This window comes from Stenella coeruleoalba (genome assembly GCF_951394435.1).
Source record: "Stenella coeruleoalba genome assembly, chromosome: 21".
Taxonomy (NCBI): domain Eukaryota; kingdom Metazoa; phylum Chordata; class Mammalia; order Artiodactyla; family Delphinidae; genus Stenella; species Stenella coeruleoalba.
The window spans coordinates 12,447,051-12,465,576 of NC_137167.1; the positions used below are offsets into that span (position 1 = coordinate 12,447,051).

Here is an 18,526-nt window from a genome sequence, read left to right on the forward strand (position 1 = left end):
CATATCTTTGGGATGTTTCTATCTAAATGAATAATTAGTAATACACCAAGATAGAAGAAACAACTGGTCAATTATTGGCTCTCGATTGTTAAGATTCAATAAGCAGCAGCTAATAAATTTTATCTGATACTTTTCAAGCTCCAGAGATAACAGAATAAACATGTAAGCATTTAAGAATTTGGATAAAATCTCTACTCCAGGCAGTTGTGATAGCTGTTCCTAACTTTGGAAAGAAGAGGAAGAAAGAGAACAGATGCCTTCAGGCAGGTATGCATTGCATCATGACAATGCACAGTGAACTGCATAGACAGAGATCTAGATACAGAGGAAACTGATGACCTATTTGACAGAAAATGCAAAGCAGAAGTTAAGTTCTTTTCAATTTGAGATGACTAGTCCAGGCTTATAGCGACAGGGTGTGGAAATGATGTTGATGGTGTTGATTTAAACCTGCTCACATGGCTTGAATTTAAATCTTCCCAAATAATCTGTATGACACCCACTGAAACAGGATTCCAGTCATTTTATGAATCTCAGCCGTAACACTTTACAATAATTTCATCAATACCCTTCCTTTCTTCAGTTTTTCTCCTTCAGATCAGTCCTACTTGGTGCTCCCAGTCTCATGTTTCTATAATACTATTATCTTGCTCAAAAATATAGAGTAGTCTGTCACAGTGGTTTCCAAATTCTGTTCTGCAGAACTTTGAGGATTCTAAAATACCCCCAGGGACTGACTTGGAGATAGGGAAGCTCTTGGACCCCTTCATCCGTCACATCAACTTCAACAAGAATGATTCTACTTTAATCTGTTTTACCTATTAGATAAAATTTCATTTAAATAAAGAATTCTACGGCTAAAGTAGTCTGGAAAAACTAGAGAAACTTCACACCAATCCCAGCTTGCCTCTTTGCAAGTTTTAAGACCCTCTACAACCTGGCCAAACAACCCATTCAACTCTTTTCCTACGAGTCTCCACCATTCCTCCCTGCCTTCTTACCTATACTTTGTGCCCTTCCTACTCCATACTCCCTTCTTCTCCAACCATTGCAAACGACTCACCATTTCCTGAACCCAGTACGCTCTCTCATATCACAGTGCCTTTGCACATGCCAGTCCTTCTTCCTGGAATTCTATAACCTATTCCTTTTCCCTCATCACCTCCTGGCCTTGCATACTTGACAAACTGTTATTCACTTGTTCAGATTCTATTCGGATTGCTTCTTCCTGGGTGAACCAACCCCATTACACGACCTAACTTAACAGCCAGCATTCCCTCCCCTGTGCACCTAAACACTATTCTATGTACAGGCTGCCATTTATACTAGCCTGCAATAGTTTTCTTACATATCTATCTCCCACATTATATACTGATTCTATCAGAGTGACTGCTTTATGCTCATCAGAAAGAAGGTATTCAAATGTATATGTATGAATAAATCACTTGGCTGTACACCTGAAATGTTTTTATATACCATTTTGTTTTTCGATTTTTTTAAACGAAAAATGAATATTTTTCACGATTAGACTTAAATTATGAAATTCAATTCCAACTTTAAAGAAATTTTTTAATTAATTTTTTTATTGGAGTATAGTTGACTTACAATTTTGTGTTAGTTTCTGCTGTACAGCGAAGTGAGTCAGTTATACATATATGTATATCCACTCTTTTTTAGATTCTATTCCCATATAGGTCATTACAGAGTATTGAATAGAGTTCCCTGTGCTACACAGTAGGTTCTTATTAGTTATCTATTTTATATATAGTATGAAATTAACAACACTGTAAATCAACTATACTCTAATATAAAATAAAATTTAAATTAAAAAAAATTAAAACATTTTTAACTAAAAAAAAAAATTAAAAAAAAAAAGTTGATTGTCCCTCCTGGAAAGAAAAGGAGAAGAAGAAGGTATTCAATAAAGATCTTGTAAATAAATATTAGAGAAATATCTGTTTCCACTATGGGGAACAGACAGTAATGATGATCAATCTTCACACCTGAATTTCATCTCTCATGAACCTATGATGAACTTGTCTCCTTAACTTAATACTCAGTCCTGCATGGTATGTTCCACAGGCTAACTTCAGTTTCTTAAGTTCAGCTGTAACTCGTTCTGTCATTCTTCTAGAAGGACAGTAGATGATAGCTGGACCTTCAAATTCCCAAGCAGAACTAAAGAAAAAGAAGAGCAAAAGGACAAACATATACATATAGGCTTCAGACCAGTTTGAGTTTTACCTAATTTAATTTTCCCTTTCTTTTTAAAATTTTAATATAATTTCATTTTAATTTAGTTTTTAAACTTTAATTTTCCTTTCAGTAAAAAACTAAAAGGAGAAAGCATATAAAAAACAATGACATATTTAACAAATACCTGAAACATTTTAGACACTCAAACGTGGAAATAAATTATATTAAACCCAAACACCTCTGACTTCACTTTTTTGTTCAAATTAAAACCAGAGACAAGTTTATTTATTGAAGCAGAAGTCTTGCTAAAAACGTGTAAACTAATGGGAACGCAATTACTGTCCTTTGGAATTGTAAAGCACTAGATTAACAATTAGTCTTCATTTATATAAGAAATGTAATGTTTACATAGGAGAAGGAATAAAATTTATATTATTCTTATGCCCTCTTATGATCGTAAAATTGAATTTCTAAATCTGTTTACTAAAAAAGCAAGAACTTTCATGCAATAGTAAAAGATCATTTTTATAGTTCAAGGAAGTATTTACTAGTAACTTGAGACTATATGACCATAACAGAAAATAACATCTGTTATAAAGCCTGTTTTAGAAATTTGCGTTTACTTATTAAAAGTATAAATAATGATTTCCATAGAACATTTATTTAATTCCTCAACATATTCATTTATGTAAATACATTCATTTATGCTAATACATTCATTTATGCTGACCTAACCAATATAAAAAGAATATACTATTTAGATTTAGGAGAAGTTATTTTATTTAATTTTTAATGTGCATAACCTGTGATACAATTTTAGGAATCTATTTTACAAACACACACATCTGCTAAAAGATACATATACACAAATATTCACAACAAAACTATAATAGTGAAAAATAATCTAAATGTTCATGATCATATACATTCATACTACAAAATGTGAAGTAAATATTTAAAAATTAAATGTATATAAAACCTTTAAGAAGGACTATGGTAAAAGCCACTGAAAACTTAGAGGGGAAAAATGAGACAGTAATTTTACTCTACGAGTCTTACTGAATAATCTACTCAAAGCAATTTTTGAGAGTGACCAAATGGACTTCCATGTCAAAAATTCATAGTAGATAACTCCATAGAGTGAAAAAAAATGCAAATTATCTTTTTAATGTATAAGAATCTCAGTTAAAAAACATTTTTCAAAGAAGGAAAAATTGTGCACCAAAATGTGAATACTGTATAACATCCTAAACATTAAACGTAATATATAGAAAGATAGCAGCAATACTTTATATAACAGGAGAAAATTGCAGAAAAGACTGACATACTATAGCAAACTAACAACAATAACAACAACAACTGGGAACACATATTTGCTCAGTACAAAGAACAGACACCTAAAACGCTAAATGCAAAAATACCAACAGTAATAACAACTGAGGAATGGGACTGGAAAAAAAATCTACGTACTCTTCAATTTACATGCATCTGTATTGTTCAAATTGATACAAACAATATGGATCACTTTTTACATTAAAAAAAGCAGAAAATACAAAAATCTGAACTTATAGAGCAGAAAAATCAAAGCAGTAAAAATTCCTATTGATTACAGCAGTGAAATGGCTGGTAAAAGGACTTCGCTCCTTGTCTTCTTTGAAGAAAGAATTCAGCAAAGAGACCAAGATTGTGAAGCAGATACAGCATTTATGAGAAGCAAAGTATATGCAGAAGAGCACATGGGCAAACTCGCACAGTTAGCTGCACCCAATAGGGGTGGCTTAGATCGCGTATATGGGGCAGTCTTCCAGGTTTTCCCTAGCCAATCATCTTGCTTGTGCCCATATTTGGCCTGACTCAGGTTCCTTCCTGGTCAGCTCGAAGGTTTCTGGGAGGTTGGCAGGACATATTATGGGGCTGGTGTCTCTTCCCTCCTTTGGCCCCTCCCCTAGAGTTGTGTTATCTGGAATTCCTTAGGGGACAACTGAGGACCTTCTCTACACATGTGATGGGCTGAGAAATCCCCTTGACCACAAGAATGAGGAAACTGTGGTCTCAGGGCCCAATGCTCCTCCTGGCATCTTATCTCAAAGTGACAGCAGAAGACTGGCTGCAGCTGCTCAGCCTGGGGCCCATCTATCGCCTACCTCAAATCCCGTCTGAGAGGTGTGGACCCCAAGGAATCTTTACTGGGAAGATGAAGGGGGATGGTCCTTCTGTAGCTTCTTCAGGCTGCCATTGGGCTCATGGACCCTACCTAACTGGTGCCGTGGAACTCTCACCCTGCCTTGTCAAGGGACCCCAGAAAGGCTTCTGCTGTTATCCCAGCAGGATCTCTTTCAGGGAGTGGCTGGAATCCCTGCATCACCATCATCTTGACATGGAATTGCTGCAAGCTGGAAGAAACAAACTTAACAAGCAGTTTAAAAAGGCAGGGGCCAAAGATCAGTAAAAGGACTATTGCAACTAGAGGCCCAAACAGGGGTAAGAACAAGGTTACACTTGGTAACACTCCTCTGACTGCAGTCCAGATAGAGTCAGTGCTTGGGTATCCCTGTCCGAAGGAATGAAGCCATCTGGCATGGTCATGTATTTTCTCGATGTCCTCTTCTACTAGCTCAGTGGTGTTGATGTGGGTACATCATGTCTTACTAATAACTGCAAATACCCCTCTCTGTTCAGCCAGAACAAAGTCCAAAACCAGTCTGTTATCCATCACTACATCAGCTGAGGAACTAACAGACAACGAAAGTTTGGAAAGTGCATTCCCTGTGGACTTACTCAGAGCTGACAAGGTTATCCAAAAGTCGGCGGAGCACTGCTTCATGGTAAGCAAAGCCTTCCCAAGGGGACGCCAACCCAATAGCAGCTCCAGTCCCTGCCAAAATGAGGCCAATTGCCCTTTTGCCCCAGGGGTGGGTGATATTATGGAAGATAATACCTAGGTTCCTTTGATTACTCAGTTGGCCTAACATACACTGTCCCGTAAACAGAGCACTGTCCATACAAGGAAAGGCTACAGCTAATCCCGGGAAAGGGAAAGAGGGATTGGGGTTGTTCTGATGTGGCAATGGGTTTATGTCTAGACCACAAAGGAACAGATATCCAGAAGGGGCACATGCCTGACGCACTGTTGTAGAATTAAACCAATTCTCTAGAGAGCCTGCCCAAGAGGGGATCCCGTTACAGCTTGGGGAGGGAGGTCCACCATTATATGAGGGGGCATGAGGGGTGGGGACCCTTCCGTAGGCCTTGGGTTGGGGGGGCCTACATTACGCTCCAGACAATTGGTGTTTTTCCTGCCCAGTAAGTACATATCCCATCTGGGCTTTGTCCTTGTTTTTTAGTCTTTGATTGTATTTGTGGTGAGGGCACCAATGGGTGAGATTTCCACCTGTATATTTGTCAGGGCAGGTGAGAACAATTAAACTGTGGAGTAACAGAAGCTTTGATCAGATTCTGAAGGTTCTCCACTGCAGGTTTTCATGCTGGTTGCATAGGGGCAGTGGCAGCAAGACAAGCTAGTCTTATTGCAATTTAAAATAAGTGTGTGGTTCTCATCAGATATATTGACGCGAGGGGTTAAGGTCTAAGCATGGAAGCTGCGCTAGGGACAGAATACGAACTTTAAGAGTAAGGTTAGAAGGACTCTCAGTAAGGTAAGGTCGTCACTGCTAGGTGTAAAGATTAGCTTGTTTTTAACCCATAGGCATCACTCTGAGGATGGAGATGACAGATCCAGCACTGGGGTAGATTTTATCCCTGAGCTATAATTCTTGAGAGATTTACTACTGCTTTGGATTCCCATTCCCCTGATGTGGATCCCCAAAAGAGGGAGAGAAAAGTTAGGGTGATTGATAACTTCATAATGGCATCAATCAGCGTTTTAATTTCGGAAGTAACCAGATAGCAAGTAGCAAAGAAACATCAAAAGAAATCATATAGTAAATGAAAGCCCACTAGCAATTATGGAGTCCCAGCCTACCATCACTTATCTTGTTTCTGTCACCCGGAGAGTCCCAAAGGAATCAATGTCAAAGCGAGAGTTTACTTATCAATGCGGTTGTCATTGGCTCAGGGATCACCTCCTAGAAGGGGTATTTGAGGGTTTTGGGTAGGTTCACAGGGATAGCTGGGATATACGTCTTCCAGTTCCTGTAACATATAAGTGGAGGCAGGTTTAATCCTGGACAGACGGACCCAACTCGTGACTCCCTGGAGCTTAACTGCTGTAGGGGTGCTCAGCAGGACTTGTTAAGGACCCTTCCACTTTGGGAGTAGCTGGGCGCCGGGGGACTCATTCTTTCAGGTCTTTAAAAGCACCCAGTCCCCAGATTTACAATGGAGTGACTGGGGCTGTTATCTGGGAGGGCTGGGTTCTGTTTCCATGTTCTTTTATGGCCATTTGGACCTGGCCCAGGTTTATAATGTATTTAAGATGGGCTTGGTTTCTGGGTCAGTTAGCATGTCCAGGGTGAGGAGTGGCCTTCCATGTGTCCTTTCAAAGGGACTCAACTTAATAGCTGTTTTAGGGGCTGCCCTGACCCTTAGGAGAGCTATTGGCAGCAGGCAGAGTTTCCTGACAGAGTTTGCCCACGGTTTTCTTTAGGGTATGACTGGCCTGCTCTGCCTTCCCTGAGGATGGAGGTCTCCAGGATGAATGCAGGTGGTATCTGATTCCTAAGGCCTGTGAGAGCTGTTGGGTAACCCTGGCTTTGAATGAGGATCCACTGTCACTTTGGAGGTGGCGGGGTAACCTGAACCTAGGAGTGATTTCTTTTATTGATAGAAGTGTTCTAGCCACTTTGGTTGCCTTTTCTGTCCTACTGGGGAAGGCCTCTGCCCATCCGGTGAAAGTGTCTTTAAATACTAATAAGTATTTGAAGCCTTGGAAAGAGGGCACCTGACTGAAACCCATTTGCCAGTCCTCTCCTGGGTAAGTTCCACGTCACTGGGCTGGGCTAACAAGAGGGGGAGGGGTGCGGCTTGAGGCTGCCTCCAGATTATGGGTGGTACAGAGGGCGCAGGCTCCAGTAACCCTTCTGATTGTCCATGGGAGCCCTTTCCTGTAAAAATCTGGAAAACCACTGCAGACATGGAGTGGCTTTCTCTCTCATTCTCTCTCCCCCACATGGAGGAATCATGTGGCCCTTTAATAATTTTCCATTGGTCAGAAAGAGGTACGAGCAATTTTTGATCTATGTGCCACCAGCCATCTATTCCCTTAGTTCCCCCTTGGTCTCGTGACCAGGTCTCTTCGGAAGTTGAATATCTGGGTACAATGTTAGAAGGGGCAAGGGATGGGATCAATGCCATTTCTGTTGTGGGTATCAGGGCTGCTTTCTTGGCTTCCCGATCTGCCCTGTTGTTCCCTTGGGTAATTTGAGAAGTTCCCTTTTGGTGCCCGCAGCAGTGAATGAGTGCTACCTGTTTTGGGTTTTGAACCACTTCTATGAGATGTAAAATCTCAGCCTCAGTTTTTAGGGAAATTTCTTGTATTTAAAAATCCTCTCTTTTTTTTTCCAGATAGCTATGTGGGCATGCAGAACAGGGAAGGCATATTTTGAGTCTGTGTATATATTTACAATTTTTCCTTCCCCTAGGGTTAAGGCTCGGGTTAGAGCTATCAGTCCAGCCTTCTGTGCTGAAGTGTTGGGTGGCAAAGGTTTCACTTCTGTGACACTGTGAGCGCTCATGATAGCATACCCTGCCCTCCTGACCCCGTCCTTAATAAAGCTACTGCTGTCAGTAAACCATTCTTCCTCAGGGTTTTCTATGGCTTGATCTGTTAGATTAAACCTACAGGCATAGACCTGGTCAAGGGTTTCGAGGCAGGAATATATTAGCTCTGGGCTGTCAGCAGGCATCCGTGGAGCTGGGTTGAGGGTGCAGCAAGTTTTGAGGGTTACCTCTGGGGAGTCGAGGAACAAAGCCTGGTACTTAGTAAAGCGGCCTCCAGTTAGCCAGTGGTGGCCTTTGATCTCCAGGATCCCTTGTACTTGATGGGAGGTCTGGACTTCCAGTGGCTGTCCAAAGGTAAGCTTGTTAGCTTCTTCCTATAGAGCAGAGGCAGCTACTACCCGAAGGCAGCCAGGCCAACTTCTAGTTGTTGAAAAAATGGCCTATAAGCTGAGGAACTTCTCCAACTTCTGTTATTAGGACCCCCAGGGCTGAACCCTGCTTTTCAGCCACATTCAAGATGAATGGCTTTTTTCAACTGGGAAGACCCAGAGCAGGAGCTTTCGTGAGGGCCTGTTTGATACTATTAAAAGTTTTTTCCTGTTCCCCAGTCCAAAGTAATGGTTCTGTATCTGGGCCTTTAGTAGCTTCACACAGGGGCTTAGCCATTAGCCCAAATCCTGGGATCCAGATTCTGTAAAATCCTGCCATGCCTAAAAAGGTACAGAGATTTTTTTTTTGTCTTTGGAGCACTTAGGCCTAATATAGCTCGTTTTCTGTCTGGAGATAGTTGTCTACTTCCAAGGTTTATAATGTATCCCAGGTATTTAACTTCTTGCTTTGAGATTTGTGCCTTTTTCTGGGGACCTTGTAACCCCGGGTCCCAGGGAAATGAAGAATTTCAGTGGTGTTCTGATCTGAGGCCTCCACGGAGGGACTACATGTTAATATATCACCATCTACATACTGTAGAATAGCCCCTTCTTTTAGGTGTCATCTCCCTTAGTTCCTTTCCTAGGGCCTGGCGAACAAGTGTGGGCTGTCCCGAAGCCCCTGAGGCAGTACTGTCCAGGTGTGTTGCATCTGGCCCAAGTGGGAGTTAGTCCACTAGAAGGCAAACAGATATTGTGATGAGGGATGAACTAGGATGCAAAAGAAGGCATCCTTGAGGTTGAGCACAGTAAACCATTTAGCATCCTCAGGGACCTGGACTAATACGTTACAAGGATTGGCCATAAGGGGTTGTACACGAACCACAGCATCATTTACTGCTCTGAGGTCATGCACTATCCTATGTTCTCCATTTGGCTTAACAACTGGCAGAATAGGGGTGTTACATGGAGACTGGCAGGGTACCAAGAGGCCATGTTTTAAGAAGTTATCTATGAGGACTTGTAACCCTTTTTTTGCTTCCAATCTTATGGGGTACTGTCTCTTGTTAGGGTAAGTGGCTTCTGGCCTAAAGCTTATTTTTACAGGTTGGGTGTTTCTGGCCCTCCCAGGGACTCCTTTGTCCCAAACTGGTTCACTGGTTGGAGAATATGGCTGGGAACAGGCCCTTGCTCTTCTTGTTGATCTGCCTTAGTCAGGGTCAAGATAAGGGGCTGCTTGGGGCCTCCTAACCGTCATATGGCCCCAAGGGAGCCCAGAAGGTCTCTCTCCAGTAGTGGCATAGGACACTTAGGGAAAACCAAAAAGGCATGTGAGATCAAACACTGTTCAAATTGCCAAGTGAGAGCCCTAGTGAAGTAATGGGTGCGAGGCTTTCCGTCGACACCACTCACTGTGCAGCTTTTAGAGGAAAGGGGTCCAGCGTGAGAATCAGGCCAGAGTATGTGGCTCTGACATCAATTTAAAAATTGATCTTCTTACCTGCCACATCAAGAACGACCCAGGGCTCCTTGATGGAGACAGACATCTCATGGGGGAGAGCTGCTAGAATCCCAGGGCCACCTCAGTTGCCCAGCACGGCCATCTCAGGAGTGGGGGACCCTCTTCCCTGTCGGGACCAAAGGCAGTCCCATCTCCAATGACCAGTCTGCTTGCAGACTGGGCATGGCCTGGGGGGCTCCTCTGGCATTCACGGGCCCAGGAGCCGGTTGACTTGCATTTGAAGCAGTCCCCCTTGTTGGTCTTACCTCCAGACTGATGGTTGAACCTTCTTCTTGGCCCCTTTGGGTTGCCCTGAAGCTGCAAGGTAATTTCAGCTTCAGCGGTGTGTCTGACAGCAAGGGCTATCAGTTTACCTTGCTTGAGCCTTGGCCTGCCTCAACTCACGCCAAGTTCTTTCCTCCTCCTCAGTTTGATCTCGATTATTAAATACCCCAAAGGCTACCTCTAGGAGTTTGGGCATAAGGGTTTGTGGAGTTTTGGAGTTTTCACCTAATATCAGGGGCAGACTGTGTGATAAAATGTTGTCCTAGCAGGGACTGACCCTCGGGAATGGAGGGGTCTATGTTAGTAAATTTTCTAAAACCCTCCACAAGCCGTCCCTGAAAGAAGGCTGGGTTTTCTTCTTTCTCTTGGTTCACTTCCATGACCTTATCATAGTTGACTGGTTTTCTAATGCATTTTCTCATTCCTTCTAACAGGCATTGAACCACGTGGTTCCTGGCCCTCGTTCCCGCCAGGGACTTATAATCCCAAGGGGGATCCTGATTTGGGACTGCATCCCCACCCATATCATAAATGTTGGGTTGGTCCCTGGAGAGCTGGTCAGCATGCCCCTGGGCTGCTGTCCAAATCCTTTGCTTCTTTCTCCTCATGGGTACAGCACGTAGATAGTACTATTTGGACATCCTTCCAGGTTAAATCAAAGGCCAGGGTTAGGGCCTGAAATCCTTCAATAAATCTACTAGGGTCTTTAGAAAATTGGTCCAGGCTTTGTTTGCACTGGGCTAAATCGGTTAGGAAGAAGGGCACGTGTACTCTGATTGTGCCTTCGCCATTTGCCACTTGCCCAAGAGGGCATATTCTCCCTGATCCTCGGTGATAGGAAGTCCCACTACGGGTTACCCCTGTGGGACTAGCTTTTTCATCCTGGGGTACCAGTGTATATAGAGGGTATGCATAGGAAGGCGAGGTTTGGGATTGGCCAGGGGGATCCCGAGAAGCAGGGGTACTTGTAGGAGTCGGAGAGGCTCGGTTTCTCTCCTGAGAGTTTGGGGGAGTTAAATGAGGACCGTCTAGAATGTCAAGAGAATTCTCTGATTCTCCAGGCCTCTGATTACCAGAGCCGCATAGAGCAGGATTCTGGTAAAGGGACATGAAGGCCTGGACATAGGGAAACTCAGTCCATTTTCCCAACCTACGGCAATAAAGATGCAGTTGCAAGATGGTTTTATAATTTAGAGACCCATTTTGGGGCCATGTTTCTCCATCCCCCAACATATAAAGGCCAGGCAGTCTTATAGTAAAACTTAAGCTTTTTTTTTCTTAGCCCGTCTAATTTTAAAAGCTTCCAGTTCTTAAGGACACATCCCAGAGGTGTTTCTTCTGGCTTAGAAGGGGATCCTCCCATGTTGAGCAACCTGCAACCAAGGACGAAGAGGCTCACCTAGGAATGGAATCCGGTGTCCTGGAAACATTTACCAGGAGGCTTTAATTTGGAAGGGGTTCCGAGTGTCCCCTAGATCCCCATCGACCCTGAATCAGACGTCTCTGGTTGAACTTAGTTCCTTGCGCAGAGAAAAATGTTGCAGTTGCCAGGGATTCCTTGGGGAGGATATTTTGATTATATAGTCATTGTCCTATGACTATATAAGAGATTATTTTTCTTACACTGGGGTGTATCCCCCGGGAACAGGAGTCTAAAAGATTCAGAACATGGCTGCATGGACTCAAACAGCCCAAAAGGCTGGTGTGGAAGAGCACATGGGCAAACTCCCAGAGTGAGCTGCACCCAATAGGGGTGGCTTAGATCATTTGCATGGGGGCAGTCTTCCAGGTTGTCTCTGGTCAATCATCTTGCTTTTGCCCATATCTGTCCTGACTCAGGGTCCTTCTTGGGGCATCACACGCATCTCTCAGCCTAGACGGATTCCAGTGCAAAGGTTTCTGGGAGGTTGGCAGGACATATCATGGGCTGGCATCTCCTCCTTCCTTTGGCCCCTCCCCTAGAGTTATGTCGTCCCGAATTCCTTAGGGGATGACTGAGGACTTTCTCTGCACATGTGTCAGGCTGAGAAATCCCCTTGACCACAGAATGAGGAAATTGTGGTCTCAGGGCCCAATGCTCCTCCTGTCATCTTGTCTCAAAGTGTCAGCAGGAGACTGGCTGCAGCTGCTCAGCCTGGAGCCCATCTATCTCCTACCTCACTATTACAGAAGGATTCATTACTTTGCCAAGAGGTTTACTAAAGACAGTTATTTCCTCATAACAATTTCCTGAGGGGGAAAAAAAATCTATCATCATTTAACCATTAAATTAGATAGGTGAGAGGGGCTGACCTTATTTAAATGCACCATGCATATAGAAAACAAATAGGATCAGAGTTTAAGAAACATGTTAGCTCAGTGAAGAGAAAAAATGTGAATACTGATAAACAAATGGCAGAATTAAATGAAAGGAAGAAAATGAAAATAAAAGGTAATACTTTGAAGTCTTAATTTACCCTCCATCTCAGTGCTCAGTAAGAGGTAAATTTCTATTTGCCCAAGATCTGCAGAGAGCATTCTGACTCTGAATGGTTCCCTGCTACCACAACTCTTCTTGGAGGATTGAAAATGGGTACAAAATCTTTCCAGATTTGCTTTTAGAAAAACCACTGTCACATTCAATATCAAAATCTTTGGATGGTCTTGGATGTTAGCCTAAGGGGTCTGGCCTTTAGCCCACAGGAAAGGAACACCATGACCCAGGGATGTGCTTTCAGATGATAAATCTGAAAATCAGGGAGTCCTGAGGAACAAGGATGTCTGTTAGGAGAGTGTAACAGTCTGAGCTAAAAAGTAATAAAAACCTCAGTTAGCAGAATTAACATGAAAGATAGTGAGAAGAAATTATTTACATAAGATATCATAAGAAGACAATATAATCACAATGTCAGGGAAAAAAAAAAAAGGAGAGGGTTAGGGGGAAACGCCATAGAGATTGAGAATACTATGGACTGAAAAGGACCAAACATTAGGTAAGTAAATAAGGATCTGACTGTGGATACTCTAACCTAAAATAAACAGCCTTCTTCAAGAGGAAGTTTTACCTTTAGGACAGAAAGAAAGTGAAGTATGATGTGTATTCACTTTGGAGAGATCCCTAGAGCAGGCAGAACACCCAGAGTATATTCATTACATTCTTGCTTTAATCTGAATACAGGACAGCCAAGCCAAGAGTGAACTCTACATTTAACTTCATCCTAAAGGACCCCAAGCGTTACCATAGGGTTTCCTTACCTAGGGTCAATCTTCTTTTTACCCCTTTCTGAAAAGAAAAACACTAATGATATTCTTTAAACCCTATTCTCCTACATTTGTTTTCTGTTTATATTGGTAGGACAAACATTATTTCCATCTACTCTGACTTAAAAACACATTTCATAACATGAAAGTTATAAGCTTTTCACTGAGAAAACAAATCAGAAAATAAGGCTCAGGGAAGCTTTCTTAGCATACATATAAAATGCCTCCAAGCAAAATAAATAGGAGGAGGAGCTAGTGACAGTTTCTTCATCAGTGAAATGAAAATAATATGTAGCTTACTGAGCAGTTATAAGGATCAAACTAGATCACTTATATGAAGCACCTATGATAGTCCTTGGCACATGCTATGGGCTCAAAAAGTATTTATTATTAAGATGACTTTTTTAATTCCTTAATACTCAAGTTAGTCATATAACTAGTGAACTAGACAGAATTCAGATAAAAGACTCATTTGTTTTTGTTGTTTGTCAATTATTAAGTGTATGTCCCCTTCAAGTAACAGTATGGAGTATAAAAATATTAGAAGAATTAGTTTCTACCTTCCTCAGTCACTGATTATATAACATCACACTTGACTTGAACCAAAGCTAAGCAGAATTTGAAATATGTTAAATATACATTAGAAGGAAATAACTATAAAAAATAAAAAACATTTTTTAGAAAGAAGAAAATAGTTACTAAAATATATCAACCATGAAATTCTCACCTTGTCTTCTGGACAAGAAACTGCTTCAGATCCTGAAGGATGTTTCCTGTTTTTCGTCCAACTTCTAAATACAAGTTCGGTCGATCAAAACCAGTACAGGTAATGTGAGGATCCGTCAGTTTTAAGCAACGTACAATGTCTTCTCGGATTGAAGAACTTGCAGTAGCAGTCAGTGCAACAATTGGAACCTGAAATAAGTAAAAGTGATTTTTAACCAAGGGAGGAGCTCAATAATTCCCAACATCTACTGCCTCTTAGAAAGAGACTGGAAGACAATTACAGGAGGAACAGAGGAACAGGGTTAAAAATGCAACTTTAAAATTATTCTCTTTCAAAGAAGAGAAGAACACTTCTTTCATACTTATGTTTCTCAGCCTTCTGAGAAATCATTCAAATAAAACACTAAATTCATAAGATTTCTAAATGCAATCTACCTTATTAAATTAAGTCCATTGATTAACTATCTACCTCTCCATTTATTATTTTTACATTTATATTAGTGCTGGTACAAATGAGGGGTATGTTATGTCTTATTGTTCATTAATCTATCATTCACAAGTTATAAACCCTTCATTCACTGAAAATCTACCTATACAAAGCCCAAGTCTTTTTTGTCTCCTATATTAAATATATTGGTCGATGGCTTTTCAGATCCATTGTAAAAGAAAAGCTCTCAGTGATCTGGATAACCTCTCACCAGTTTTAGTGGGTTAACCATGGCATAATATGTAAAAGAAAAAAGGAGAGAATGAAACATCTATTATTAACTGATTCCTTGAGCAACCGAGTCATGTTCTATTTTCAATCTAGCGAAGACTTCTTGACTGCCTTAGCAGCCAAAGCAGGAGGCACAGCAGGTACCAGGAAAAACATGAGTGTGTGAACTTTCAGAAATTCTAAAGTGGGGTAACAACACACCTCCCATGAAACTAGATTTAATATTTCTGTCACTATTATCATAGGGAGTTCTAATCAACTATGCTATTATTTCATAATCAGAAAAATTGTTCCTATATCATTAGCTGCTCGATTTCCAAGATTACAACTTTCTTAATACTCTTTTTAGCTTATTACAAATGCAGTAAATAATATCCTCATAACATAGCTCTTCAGGTACATCTACCTCACAAATCAGTTTAAGCAATTATCGTACATACATGAAAATTTAAGTGCAATTTGTAAAAAAGCAATTACAGAATTTGAAAAACAAGATACAATTTATTAAAAACTATTTTTACAATCAATATAGCTTTGCTGAATTAAAAATTATCTCAAAGCTCATGTAAAAAAAATCAATTAAGTTTGGGAGTAATTTTTAAATGGGAAAAAATTATATCAAAATCAATGTGACCAGGTAATTGGCATTTTTGTATTCTCTATCCTTAAATTCTGTGAAATTATTTTAAAAATAACCCAAATTAACTTAATTGATTTTTGGCTTACAATCAGACTGTTCTCTGAATTTAGAGAGTGTCTGCCTAACAACTTATATATGAATATGCCAATTTATAAAGAAGTTAGTTTCTCTAATCGAGGCTTAATATATATGTATATAGCTGCTTTATGTCTTTATGGCAAATAAAAATATCTATAGCAAATATATGGCTGAGAATAAGGAAAGTTTAAACACTGAAGTTCTTAGGACATGCATATTCTCACCCTCATAACAACAAAGACTTCCATCAATGTAAGTGCGTTACTCAAACAATTTACAAATGCACTAAAAAATGCTTGTTGTTTAACTGCATGTACACATAAAGAAAGAAGTTTTCAGGATAGAGACTATAAGAAAAGAGGGCCTGGTTTGTTTCTAAGCAATATAATGTATGAGTGGATGAGCAATGCTTTTGTGAAAAGAAGGAAATAAGCACAAACCATAACACAGTTTGAACTAGTAGAAAAAAGCAGCACAGTGGTGTAAAAATCTCGTTTAGAATCAATTGTCTGAGTTCAAAGCCTGCCTTTGCCATTAACTAGATGTGAGATTTTGAGCTGTTTATTTTTTTTACACATATATATTTTTTTGGCCACACCGCACGGCTTGCAGGATCTTAGTTCCCTGACCAGGAATCGAACCCGTGCCCCCTTCGGTGGAAGCGCAGAGTCCTAACCAGCGGACTGCCAGGGAAGTCCCTTGAGCTGTTTATTTCACTCTCTGAACTTTGGTATCCTCATCTATAAGATGGTTGTAATAACAGCAGCAACCTCATAAAGTCACTGTGAAGACCAAATGGGATAAAAGGTCTAGTGCGCTGAACACAAAGGTCTAGTGTCTAGTAAGCACTCAAGATGTGTCAGCTATCACTGATATTACTGCAACAACTGAAAAGAACTCTACAAAAGAACTGCAGAGACATGGCCACTACTCCCAGACTTGCCACTGACTTTGGAAAGGGCTAACTTCTCTTGGCCTCAGTTTTTTCATCAACATATGAGATGGAGATGTTAACCTCTCTTCTAACTTAAAAATTCTCACTTTGCCACTAGAAACTCCTTATTCTAGTGACCTACTAACAGGAAAAATCAATATAAATTCCCTCCTTTGCCAACGTTCTAGAAAGTCACAGTTAAGAATGTTGCTTCCACGACTTAGAAAAATAGAATAAAGTAATGGAATGTATTAAACTTAATGGAACAATATTTACTTTCACTTCAGAAATGAACAGAATATTCTCCCTTAGAATCTTTGGTGCTTAAAAGTTATAAACTACAGGGCTTCCCTGGTGGCACAGTGGTTGAGAGTCCGTCTGCCGATGCGGGGGATGCAGGTTTGTGCCCCGGTCCGGGAGGATCCCACGTGCCGCGGAGCGGCTGGGCCCATGAGCCACGGCCGCTGGGTCTGCGCGTCCAGAGCCTGTGCTCCACAGCGGGAGAGGCCACAGCGGTGAGAGGCCCGCGTACCGCAAAAAAAAAAAGTTATAAACTACAGTGAAGTGTAAAAATAACACACAGGCTGGTTAGGAGAAAGGTGTCCATACAGCCTGGCTTGCTGGGATACTCTCAGTTTATCCTGTCATCACAGCATAGTTATTAATAGCTTGCACCTTTTCATTTTCAAAAGCAAACTGGTGTGGGTGATAAATTACCCTGTCACTCAGTTATATCAAGTTCTTAACTCATGAAACTTGATCTTTCAGTTGGCAAATCTTGGTTTCTTTGGTAATAAGTACCAAGTTTTGTTAAAACAAGCAACAAAATGTAAATTAATCTTGTGACTATAAATTTAGGAATGCCTTAGACATACACTTCAATGGTGTCACATCTACGAATTCCAAGAACTATATCTGCTTCTAATATAGTTAGAAGTTAATCTATGTACTCTAATCTATGTATAGTTAATCTATGTACTCTATAATATCATGCTTCATTCATTCATTCACTAACTCCAGATAGTTCCTGAGTGTCTACTATGTGCTGATCTTTGTGAAAGGGCTGAGGAGAAAGTAATGGGAAGATCCAACATGTCTCACGTTTCTCACAGTTCCTCTTATTTGAATTTCAGAATTTTGAGGCTGATGTAAAGCTTTCTACCTGGCTGCTCTTTCTTGGGACTCATTTTGTCAGATTCTCTCCAAATGGGAATCTTTATGCACAATGAGTTAATGATTTTTTGCTATTTTTGAACTTACTGAAATAATATGGTGTGAAGCACTGTGGGTTTATGCCAGTTGTCCCAGGGTGATTGTGATTAGAAGAAAAAAAGCACGGAGAACAGTGAGGAAAATGAGAGTCCTACAACCACCAGGTGGCATTTCTCATCACTTAGCTAATAAAGAGAATTCATGGAAACACTAGGGGAAAAAGGTTTTCTCAGCCGTTGCTTGACGAACAACCTGTGCTACAGTGAATCATCCCAAGAAATGAAAAGAATCGAATGGAGTCCACAGCCTGACATAATAAAAGACTTAATTCAACACTGAAAAGTGTTTCAGAACTGCATAAAACATGTAAAACTCCTCTAACACAATCCTTCTAGAATCAAACGCCCAGGAAAGGATTCAAGAAAGCAATCTTCCTAGTTTCTAAAAGCTTACTTTAAACCGTTCTAAATTAATAGAAAGCAGTCCTCAAGGAACCTGAGCCTAGTGACTTTCGCCATGCAAATATCTTCTTTCTCTATACAGGTACTATTAATCTTTCTATATTATTCATACTGCTCCATACACGATTTATTGTTTGGTACTATTGCTTCTACTTTTATAGGTAAATATGAATCTAAACTCCTTTACTGGACTATGTGCTACTTTAGGGCAGAAACTATTTTAAACTTCTTTTAAGTCATTTGCTTTAGAAACCAGCATAGTGTCCTACTGTGGAGCACTGCCCGGCCCTACCACTCACTGCCTGTGTGGGAAAGTTACTTCTCACATTCTCAGCTTTCTCATCGAAATTCATTTATTCATTTACCCCATTACTTATGGAACACTCACTATATGCCAGGTACTGTTGTAGATTTTATAAACCAAATCAGCAAAGAATATTCTAGTGGGGACCCACAGGCAATAGACAAAGTGTATTCTTAACACGTTA

The 18,526-nt window shown here is 40.7% G+C and overlaps 1 protein-coding gene across 11 annotated transcripts in view; it reads right to left on the bottom strand.

Annotated features, from left to right (window-relative positions):
• The window catches only part of WRN (WRN RecQ like helicase), a 142,525-nt gene that overhangs the window by 44,475 nt on the left and 79,524 nt on the right, over window positions 1-18,526 (bottom strand). For all 11 annotated transcript variants that reach the window (XM_079909403.1, XM_079909402.1, XM_079909399.1 and 8 more), the window contains exons 18-19: window positions 13,997-14,184; window positions 2,004-2,178 (exon numbers count right to left, since the gene is read on the bottom strand). In XM_079909403.1, the coding sequence (XP_079765529.1) occupies window positions 2,004-2,178; window positions 13,997-14,184 (363 nt within the window). The remainder of the gene's footprint in view (window positions 1-2,003; window positions 2,179-13,996; window positions 14,185-18,526) is intronic.